This window comes from Mycteria americana, chromosome 14 (assembly GCF_035582795.1).
Source record: "Mycteria americana isolate JAX WOST 10 ecotype Jacksonville Zoo and Gardens chromosome 14, USCA_MyAme_1.0, whole genome shotgun sequence".
In the NCBI taxonomy this organism is placed as follows: Eukaryota; Metazoa; Chordata; class Aves; order Ciconiiformes; family Ciconiidae; genus Mycteria; species Mycteria americana.
The window spans coordinates 17552219-17562096 of record NC_134378.1 but is presented as its reverse complement, the minus strand read 5'-3'; the positions used below and the strand labels follow the sequence as shown (position 1 = coordinate 17562096).

The 9878-nt window shown below is 71.8% G+C and overlaps 2 protein-coding genes across 2 annotated transcripts; both read right to left on the bottom strand.

The window, feature by feature from the left end:
• Positions 1–565: 565 nt before the first annotated feature.
• Positions 566–5005, bottom strand: LOC142416770 (bactericidal permeability-increasing protein-like). Its single transcript, XM_075516745.1, has 15 exons — positions 4849–5005; positions 4562–4676; positions 4337–4465; positions 4082–4237; positions 3887–3950; positions 3714–3774; positions 3456–3547; positions 3155–3367; positions 2973–3032; positions 2265–2432; positions 1626–1693; positions 1288–1330; positions 976–1039; positions 812–888; positions 566–734 (listed from the first exon to the last, which is right to left on the bottom strand). The coding sequence occupies exons 1-15, from the start codon at positions 5003–5005 to the stop codon at positions 693–695; spliced, it is 1509 nt and encodes a 502-aa protein (XP_075372860.1). The 3' UTR covers positions 566–692.
• Positions 5006–8545: 3540 nt separating this feature from the next.
• Positions 8546–9458, bottom strand: ID1 (inhibitor of DNA binding 1). The gene is made up of 2 exons (XM_075516910.1): positions 9070–9458; positions 8546–8843 (listed from the first exon to the last, which is right to left on the bottom strand). Exons 1-2 carry the CDS (start codon positions 9388–9390, stop codon positions 8802–8804), a joined length of 363 nt encoding a protein of 120 aa, XP_075373025.1. The 5' UTR covers positions 9391–9458; the 3' UTR covers positions 8546–8801.
• Between the last annotated feature and the right edge of the window lie 420 nt (positions 9459–9878).

Sequence of the window (9878 nt, the reverse complement as noted above, 5' to 3'; positions counted from 1 at the left end):
CCCTTCCCCACGACCCCCCCCCCCCATCCCTTTCGGGGTGCACAGGGGCCGGGGCAGAGCGGGGCCCGGCGGCAGCCGCAGCGGCCGTGGGCCGGCGGGACGCGGTGGGAGGCCACGGACACGAGCACCATCCCGTGGGCGACGGGGGAAGCTGCCGTGGAGCTGCAGCCGCAGCGGCCGCTGCTGGGGGCGGAGTGCACCCGCATGGCCAGCAAACGCGAGGGCTGTGGGTCACCTCCCTCGGTCCCCGAGGGCCACCAGCCCTGTCCCCAACCCCTCGGAGCCCCCCACGCAGCCCCGGCCCCCCACCCCTCTACGCCCGGCAGTGCTGCCGGAGCCCCGGCACGGGGGAGGGGACCCCCTCACCCGGGCACGGCCAGAGCCCCACGCAGCCGGGGACACGGCGATGCCCCGGCACGGAGCCGGGAACGGGACCCTGCCTGGGGGACCCCGCTGCGGGGGCTCCCCAAGACACCGCACACGCCACACCAGGCTGAGCCACGGTCCCAGCTTTAATCCTTGCCAAGGAGCCCCCCGGCAGGTGGGGGGCCGGTGGGTCCCACAGCCGGGTGGCTCTGCCGGCCACAGGTCCGCCATGGCATCGGCTCCCCCATGGCTGCCAGCGGGGCGGTGACGGTGACGGGGACATGGCTTGCGGAGGGGGCCGGTAGGTTCCCAGGCAGCGGCTGGTCTCAGGACTCGTGCTGCAGGTCTGTGGTGATGAGCACGAAGCCCTGTGGGGAGTCGGGGTGAGAGGGGGACACGGGGGACGTGGGGGGCACCAGGGTGAGGGGACAGTGGCAGCACCCACCTCCTGCAGCGAGAGCCGGGGGTTGAGCAGGCTGAGGCCGTGCAGGGTGGGCAGGGGGACGCCGGCCTGGAGCCGCTCTGCGGAGAGAGCAGAGCCGTGAGGGGGGGGGCAGCCCCAGAGCAGCCGGAGGGGGGTGACGGGGACAGGACGGGGACAGCACTCACTGTTTGCCCGGGGCACCCCGAAAAGCCACAGCCCGAACTTCAGCAGGGTCTCCAGCCTCTTCACCTGTGGGACAGGCAGCCCCCTGAGCCCGGCACGGGGCAGGCAGAGGGGGCCGTGGCGCAGGCAGGGCTCAGCTCCCCTGCCAGGGCTGCACCCGCTGCCTGTGCAAGTGCTCAGCAGCGCTGGCCTTGCACAGGGTCCACAGCACCCCCAAACCCCAGCCCCCAGCCCCCCAAGCCCCTGCTCCCAGGCTGGTGGGAGCCCGAGGCTCCCTTCGGCTGCCCCGCCGTGCCCCTGCCGTGGCTGCTCACCTCCACCGGGCCCACGTGCGATGTCACCTGCGCCACGCTGAGCCTGCAGGGCGAGAGCAGGGTGAGAGCCAGGCACGGGGACAGGGACCGTCCCCTCCCAGGGCAGGGATGGGCTGAGCCCCGTGGCAGGGCTGGGAGCCTGGCAGAGCGGGTCCAGCTGAGCACCTAGCTGGGGTAAGAGTGCCAGGGCAGTGGGCATGGCCAAGAGCCGGGGGCAGGATGGGGTCCAAGCAGGCGATACAGGACCCAGGGGGTCAAAAGGCCAGAGGTGGAGAATGGGGGGAGCTCCCCGGGGACACCCTGGAGCGGCCGGACCCAGCAGGGGGCTGGGGACTCACCCCTTCAGGCTCACGGTGCCCCCGAGCCTGTTCCCGGTGATGGTCGGGTTCGCCGTCACGTTGGCGTCCTGCAAGAAGAAGAGATGTTGGAAAGACCAGGGCAGTGCCTGCAACCCTGCATTGCCCAGCATCACCCAGCATTGCCCAGCGTCACCCCAGCATCGCCCAGCATCACCCCAGCATCGCCCAGCATCGCCCAGCATTGCCCAGCATCACCCAGCATCGCCCAGCATCGCCCCAGCATCGCCCCAGCATCACCCCAGCATCACCCCAGCATCACCCAGCATCGCCCAGCATCGCCCAGCATCGCCCAGCATCGCCCAGCATCACCCAGCATCACCCAGCATCACCCCAGCATTGCCCAGCGTCACCCAGCATCACCCAGCATCGCCCAGCATCACCCCAGCATCGCCCAGCATCGCCCAGCATCGCCCAGCATTACCCAGCATCGCCCAGCATCACCCAGCATCGCCCCAGCATTGCCCAGTGTCACCCAGCATCACCCAGCATCACCCAGCATCACCCCAGCATCGCCCAGCATTGCCCAGCATCACCCAGCATTGCCCAGCATCACCCAGCATGGCCCCAGCCTGGAGCGCAGGCAGCAGACCCAGTGCCTTGGCAGCACCCGCCACTCACGATGTTCAGCAGAAAGGCGGGGACGCGGGTCGCATTGGGCAGCACCACGAATGCCTCGGCGGAGCCGAAGAGGGCCCCGTGCAGGGCGTCGGGGCGGCAGGAGAGCAGGGGCTGCCGGCGGGCCGAGAGGTGCAGCTCCATGGGCTGGTCTGGGTAGCGCTCCTGCAGCTGCGGGGGACGAGGGCCGGGCTGGCACGGAGCCGTGCGGGCACCGCGGGCACCGGCCCAGGCTCCCAGCCGGCCCCCACCACCGCCCGGGGCCCGTGTGCCCCATCGCTGCCCTGCCCTGGGCTCGGTGCAGGCAGGGTGGGCAACGTCTCCTGTCCTGCCCACGGGCCACCTGCCCACGTCCTGTCCTGCTTGTGTCCCTTCCCAACTGCATCCCATCCTGCCCGTCCTGCCTGCGTCCCACCCCGTGTCCCATCTCCCCTGCATCCCATCCCTCCTGTGTCCCATCCTGCCTGCATTCCATCCTGTCCCAGCCCTCCTGCGTCCCACCCCGTGTCCCATCCCTCCTGCATCCCGCCCTTCCTGCGTCCCACCCTACCTGCGTCCCACCCTACCTGTGTCCCACCCTACCTGCGTCCCACCCCGTGTCCCAGCCCTCCTGCATCCCACCCCGTGTCCCATCCCTCCTGCATCCTGTCCCGTCCCCTGTTCTATCCCACCCTGCCCAGCCCTGGGGACTGCTCCCGGCCCTGTGCCCACCTGTGGGGAGAAGACCCCCATGCTCTTGGTCCTCAGCTGGAGCGGGAACCGCCGCGGGAGCTGGAAGGCAGCAGAGGGGTCGGGACGCTGGTGCCACGAGGCACGGGCGGGCACGGGGACACCCCGGTGGGACCCCGGGGGGGGCAGCCCTGCCCCGCGGCCACGACCGGAGCCGTCCCTACCATGTCGCTGGAGATGTTCCTGCGCAGAGCCCCAGCCGTGAAGTACGCGAAGGCGGCCGAGTTGGCAACGAACTCGGTGACGGCCAGCAGCAGCGTGGGCTCGTGCGCCGCGGGCAGCGCCGTGGGCAGAGCTGCGGGCAGCGCCACGGGCAGCGCCGCAGGCGGCGCCGAGGAGGGTCCCTGCTGGTGCTTGCCCACCCTGAAGAACTCTCCCTGTGCAGACAGACGGACGCAAGGCTCAGCCCAGCTCCCCCGCGCCCCGTTCCCGGAGCCGGCCCAGGGACACCCCGGGTGACGTTACCTTGAGGGCGACGTCCCCGTGCTCTGCCGTGATGGCTGGCTGCCCCAGCAGGGAGTGGTCGATGGCGACGAAGGAGTCCAGCTGGGTGGACGCTGCAGGGACACGGGGGTGGTTGGGGGGAGCCGGACCACCCGCCCCCTCCTGCAGCCCCCAGTCCCGCAGACCCCACCCCGCACCAGCCCCCCCACAGCATCACCTGGGCCACCGTGCCCGGTCCCCGCCTGCCCCAGCCCTGGTCCCCAGGGTCCCCTCACTCACCTTTCATGTTCTTCAGGGCAGCCTCCAGCCTGCAGACGCCCCTGCGGAGCTCGAGGCAGAGCTGGAAACAGAGCAGGGAGTCAGCGAGTGCACGGACGGGGGTCCCCAGGCTGCTCACTTGGGGGGGGGACACAGGACACCACCTCCCCACGGCGCAGGGGCCGGGCACCCACCTGCTTGTTCAGCTCCTGCCGCAGGACTCTCTGGAGCAGCGGTGCCAGCAGGTTGTAGAGCCAGCTGTGGGGCAGAGCGGGGTCCTCAGATCACCCCGGGGTGCCCCAGCCTCCCCCAGCTCAACCCCCCCATCGGGGGCACCGGGGAGTCCCCATGTGCTGGGGACAGGAGGGGAACGGGGCTCCCGGCATCACCTGTGTCCCCGCTGAAACTGCAGGTGCAGGTCGGTGCCGTGGGCGTCACAGCTAGCGCTCCACACCATGGGGCGGCCGCTGCCATCCACGCTCACCCCCAGCACCGCCGCCACGGCCAGGTCACGAATGCGGAGCTCGATGGAGCCCCTGTCCTGTCTGGGGACAGAGCGGCTGAGCATGGGGATGGAGGCGGCCCCCAGCCACCCTGAGCCACCCAGGTCCCCGTCCCTGTGCCCTGTGCGGGTGGGAACTCACATGGCGCCCAGCTGAGCTCCCCACTCGGCGCTGATCTGGATGCGGGCGCGCTGCACCGTCAGCCTCACCCCCACGTCCTCGACGAAGTCCACGGTGGAGTCGTTTATCTGCAGCTCGTGGATGTGGATCCTGTGTGACAGGGGCAGCCTGGGCTCGTGGCTGCACCCGGGGCACGGCCGGGACAGGGATGGGGATGGGGACAGGGACCCCACGGGCGGCTCTTACCGGGGCACGGTGTAGGTGAGCGTCCCCAGGAGTGGGCTGTGGTAGGAGCCCCTCAGGTTCAGCTTGTGCTCCTTCTGCAGCAGCGACCGGAGCAGCTCCAGCCCAAACTGCCGGCCTGGGGCAGAGGAGGGATTTGGGGGAGGGTGCCAGGGAAGGGGCTGGGGTGCCAGCAGGGCAAGCAGCAGGGTCCAGGGCACCCCTCCATCCCCCATCCCAGGCGGCCTGGGCACGGTCCCCCTCCACCCCCTGCCCAGTTCCCCCCAGGGGGTCGGGGACGCGAGACCCACCGAATTCCAGCGCTCTCCGGGTCAGCCGGGCCTTGATGCCGGGGTTGGTGCCGGCTGCGGGCACGCAGGCGGTCAGCAGGAGCAGGAGGCAGAGCCGCGACAGCCCCGGTGTGCCTTGGGGATGGTGCCGGGACCTGGAGGCTGGAGCAGAGGACATGGCCGTGGGATGCTCGGCTGCTGCGGAGACCCCGTCCCCACGCACCAGCCCAGCCAGGACTTATATTGGGGACAGAGAGCCCGGGGTGACATCAGCCTTCTGCGCACACATGGGGGCCACCGCGGCACTCCGGCTGCCGAAAGCCCGGCCTTGCCCAATGCATGACTCAGCGGGGAAGCTGGTTCCCCCATTGTTCCCCACTCGTACCCATCGTGGGAGCGGAGGAAGGCAGGGTCCCACGCCATGCCGCTGCCGGCCCCCTGCCCCGGGGGTGCGCAGGAGCCAGGGGCACTGGCCAGGGCTCCCCACGGGGGGACACGTGGCCAGCGTGTGGGGACACGCAGGGACCCAGCTGGGCCAGGGTCCCAAGGGGCTTCGGCTATGCCCAGCCCAGGGTGATGGAGGAGCGGGAGAACACGGCGAGTCGGTCCCAGGGTGGGGGGGATGCACCGGTGGGACGGGGTTCAGCTCGCTTGCACCAGGGAGCAGCGGCTGCTCCCGCTTTGGGAAGGGCTGTGGGGACCCTGCACAGGGGCACCCCGAGCCTCAGTGGGGGTCAGGGCGGTCGGTGCACGGTGGCAGCCCCCAGGGCCGCAGAGTGACAAGAAGGTCAGGACAGTCAGAGCGAGAGCAGAACTGTGTAATCCCCTCCAAAAAGCCCCGGCCGCAGGGGAGGAACCGTCTGCGCTCCCAGACCTGCCGCCGGCGGGACCGTCCCCCAGCCGTGAGCCCCTCCGGCTGGACGGTGCCATGGGCTATGGCTGCCAGGGCTCCGGCTGCCACCTGGATCCAGCCCGGGGACAGCACCAGGGACCCAGGGATCCCTACAGGGGGGCCAGGGCCCCATTCCAGCGCCATGGGGGGACATAAGGCCCACAGCCGACCTCGCCAGAGGGACCACAGCCCTGTGTAATGCACCTTACGGACCCCTCGAGAGCAGCCGCCTGCTTGCCCAGGACACCCAGTGCCACCAACCGCGGCTGCAGTGATAGCCACGGCCCCCGGCAGCGTCCCCAAGGCCAGAGCTGCCCCTGACCCCCAGCCCCGCGCCCACCATGGCCCCGCTATCCCCGGGTGCCCCTGCCCTGCACCAAGCCTCACCGTGGCAGGCAGTTGCGGTGCCCCACGCCGCAGGGGCCGCGGGTCCCACCATGGGTCCCAGCTCCACCGTGTCCCCAGGGCCGTACGTGGCAGCAAGCAGCAGGGACCGGCTCTGACGCCAGTGTCCAGTCCGGGGTGGCCGGGCTGGTTGGACCGGAACGTCACCCAGTTCCCCGGTCCCTAATCCCTTCCGGGATGAATCAGGTCCCATAAAAACAGCAAGGGATCAGTTGGGGCGCAGGTGCCCGCAGGTGCCCGCAGGTGCCCGCAGGGCTGGGCCCTCCCTGGGGCTCCCCGGTGCATCCTGGTGCGGCCGCATCCGGCATCCTGGCACGTGGCAGGCGGCTCAGCCCTGCCAGCCCCGCTCTGAGCCTGGGCCAGCTCCGCGCAGCCCCTTCCCCTGCTCTCTGGCCATCCCGGCAGTGCCAGGCCCTCGGTCGTGGCAGCCCTGTGGCAGTGCCACGCCGCATCCCAGTGCCCCGAGGGGGGACGATGGCCGGGGCTGCATCGCGAGGGCTCGGCCGTGGGACACACGGGGCTTGGGGTCAGGACAGAGATGTGGGGGGACACATCGGCACGCACGGAGCCCCTCTCTCCGCGGCTCCAGCCGGGGCTTCCACGTCTGCCGGCAGCGAACGGGCAAGGACGGCACCGGGGAGCACGGCAGGGGTGCAGCCGCTGTGCCGTGGGGAAGAGCCCCAGCACCCCCCGCACCGCCCCCGGCCCCAGCAGAGCCCCCCAGGCCCCGGGGTCCTCCGGGCTCCTGCGGGAGGGCGGCCCGGGCCGGGCCGTGCAGTGCAAGCAGGCACCGGGAGAGGGACCCACCGCCCCGGCACCGGCACCGGCAGCGCCGCGCTCCGGGACCGGGCGGGAGCCGGCAGGGCCGGGGGATGCCGCGGCGATGGAGGGGTCCCAGTGAGTGATGGGGGGAGACCAGTGGGGATGACACCAGTGGGGATGACAGAGGGGACCTGAGGGGTGGAGGGGAAACTGGGGGGGGTGATACAGGGGACGCGGGGAAGTGATGGAGGGGACCCACCTGATGACAGAGGGGACACTGGGGCTGATGGACGGGTTCATCACAGGGCTCCGGAGCCCACGGCTCCCCCAGCGTGTCCCCTGCTGCGGTGTCACAGCCAGGACAAGGTTGGCCGGGCCAGGCAGTGTCCTGGTTCCCCAAGTCACCTGCCCCTGCTCGCCGCCCTGCCAGGGGATCTGCCGGGCTGGGGAACCGTGACCGGGCACACAGGGGCACACGGAGCCGTGACCGTGCCTGGGAACATGCAAACACACGTGAATGCTCGTGCAAAGGTGCACACACCTGCAGCCAGGGCTGGGCAACCCCTGCCAGCCCCACAGACCCCGGCTGCAGGACCCCAGGGGGCAGGAAGGGCCCTGCCAGGGCAGCCCCGAGCTGGCCTCCTGTCCCAGGGGCAGCAGGAGCTCCCCTAGGCACCCCACTTCACCCGCACCAGGCCCACAGGAAGGTCCGTACACATCTGCTGCAGGAGGCAGCGCGTCCCCCGGGGCGTTCATGAGTCACGGGGCAGCTCAGGCCGGCGCCGCTGCCCCGGGCACCCCCAGCCCGGGGGGTTGCACAACCCCTGATGCAATTTCCTTCTCCCAAAAAGTTTGTCCGGGGCTCACAGGGGTTGCATCAAGGCAAGCCAGAACCTCAGAGGCAGCACCCCAGGGCTCGCACCCATTCTGCCTTGGGGCAGCACAATGGGACTGTCCCCCCCCCAGCCTCGCACCCCACAACCACCCGCGCCCCAGCCTCAGCCCTGACGCAGCGGTGACTGTGGCATTCACAGGAACGCTGAGGGGTACAGGCGGCCCCGCTGGGAAACGGGGCGAGGGCAGGCCCGTGCTGCAGACTCACTGCTGCCCAGGGAGAGCGGGACCCCACGCTCCCCCGCTGGGCATGGAGCCCCACACCTGGCTCCCAGCACCGTCCCCTCCCATCAAGGCACCTTCCCGAGGAGACGCACCCCAGCGCTGCCATCTCTTCCCACGGCAGTAAACAGGGTGCAAATCATCTTTCCTTGTGTGCCTGCCCCAACACCCCACGTCTGAGCCCAGGGAGTGAGAGGAGGGAGCAGGACACAGAGCCCACGGGAGCCACTGGGTCGCGGGAGAGGCTCGGGGGGGGGGGGGGACGGGGACACAGTGCTGGGACAGGGACAGGCCCCTGCAGACCCAGGCCCACCACAGCAGCACACTGGGGGGAACCGGGACCAGCCTGTGGGAGACCCCCTCCCCAGCACCACCACAAGGGCCCAGCCCCAGTACCCCACAGCACACCCACGCAGCCCATACTGGTCCAGACAGACTCCCCCCAGTTCCACACGCCCTGGGGGCATGTCCCCAGAGCCCAGACCCACCCCCCCCCCCCCCCCCGAAGCCCCGGGGGAGGGGGGTAGGAAGCAGAGGCGTGCCTGGTCATCAGGGCTTGTTTAATAACAAAACTCCAGCTATTGTAGAACAATATTCTCCAGCATCATTGTAATATACAATACGGGGAATGCTCTCAGCAATCTGAGAAGGATACGTCCCGCGGCCCCTGCCCAGGCTGCGGGGGGCCCCCCCGGGGCAGCCCCGCCAGGGGAGGGGGCTCCCCGGCCCCGGGATGCAGACGAGCCACGGCGCTCGGGGCCGGGGTCCCGGGGGTGTCCGTGGCGGGTCCGGAGCAGTCTCAGCGGCACAGGATCCGGTCGGCAGCGGGCATGCACGGAGCCTGCGGGAAAGGGGGGCGAAGCGGCCGGTCAGTGCTGGTCGGGGGGAGGGGGGGGTGGTCCCGGGGAGGACTGGGATGGAAGGGGGCAGGAGGAAGGAGCAGCCCCGGGGAGGGAACAGCGCGGTGCAGAGCGTGGGCGTCCGGGGAAACCCGGCCGGGCCGGTGCAGCCCGGCGGGAGAACGGGCCCGGGCCAGTGCCGCCGGGCCCGGGGGGGTCCCCACTCACCTCGGGGGGGTCCCCAGCGGCGGCGGGGCGGGGGGGCCCGCGCTGCAGCGCCAGCTGCAGGTCCCAGATGTAGTCGATGACATGCTGCAGCAGCTCCACCTTGGAGACCCGCCGGTGCCGCGGCAGCGTCGGCACCAGCGCCCGCAGCCGCGAGTAGCAGCCCTTCATGTCGTACAGCAGCGCGGCGGCCGCCTGCTCCGCCGCCCCCGGGGACACCCCCGGGCCCGGCCCGCACCGAGCGGCCTCCCCGGGCCGCACCGCCTTCAACGCGCCGCCGGCGCCCGCGGGCAGCGGAGAGAGGGCGGCGGCGGCGACCTTCATGGCGAGGAGCGGCGGGGCGCGACCGGCGGCGGCAGGACCCTGCGGGCGGACAGCTGAGCGCGCGCCCCGCCGCGCCAATTATAGAGCGCTGCCGACGGGGGGGCGGGGCCGCGGGGAGAGCCGCGGCCAATGGCGGCGCCGCGGAGGCGGGGACGGCCACGCCCACCCCATTCATGCCCCCCCGAAGGGCGGTGCCTTAAAGGGGCAGTGGCGGGGAGAGGGCGGCGGGGACTTGGGCTGCGGCGCGGGGGTCCCCCGGGGTGCGGGGGCTACCGGGGTGCGGAGCGCGGGCGAGCACCGCCCGCCCCGACACCTTCCCCGCCATTCACGTGGGTAATCGCCCCGCGGGCTCCCGGTGTCGGGCTCCCTGCAGCCCCCGCTTCCGCTCCGTCCCCGGGGCTCCCCGCAGCCCCGCTCGCCCCTTGCCCCCCCCAGGCCTCCCGGTGCCCCTCCAGGCGCCCGGCCCCCCTGCACTCCCCGCGCCCCCC

What these genes read in the sequence shown, in the direction of transcription:
- LOC142416770 (XM_075516745.1), bottom strand. Translation starts at nt 5,005, where the DNA reads ATGTCCTCTGCTCCAGCCTCCAGGTCCCGGCACCATCCCCAAGGCACA. An exon ending in CTCACCTACACCGTGCCCCG is followed by an intron (nt 4,466 to 4,561) that starts GTAAGAGCCGCC and finishes CCTGTCACACAG; the next exon opens with GATCCACATCCACGAGCTGC. An exon ending in GGAACATCTCCAGCGACATG is followed by an intron (nt 3,033 to 3,154) that starts GTAGGGACGGCT and finishes GCTGCCTTCCAG; the next exon opens with CTCCCGCGGCGGTTCCCGCT.
- ID1 (XM_075516910.1), bottom strand. Translation starts at nt 9,390, where the DNA reads ATGAAGGTCGCCGCCGCCGCCCTCTCTCCGCTGCCCGCGGGCGCCGGC. An exon ending in CCGCTGGGGACCCCCCCGAG is followed by an intron (nt 8,844 to 9,069) that starts GTGAGTGGGGAC and finishes CCTTTCCCGCAG; the next exon opens with GCTCCGTGCATGCCCGCTGC.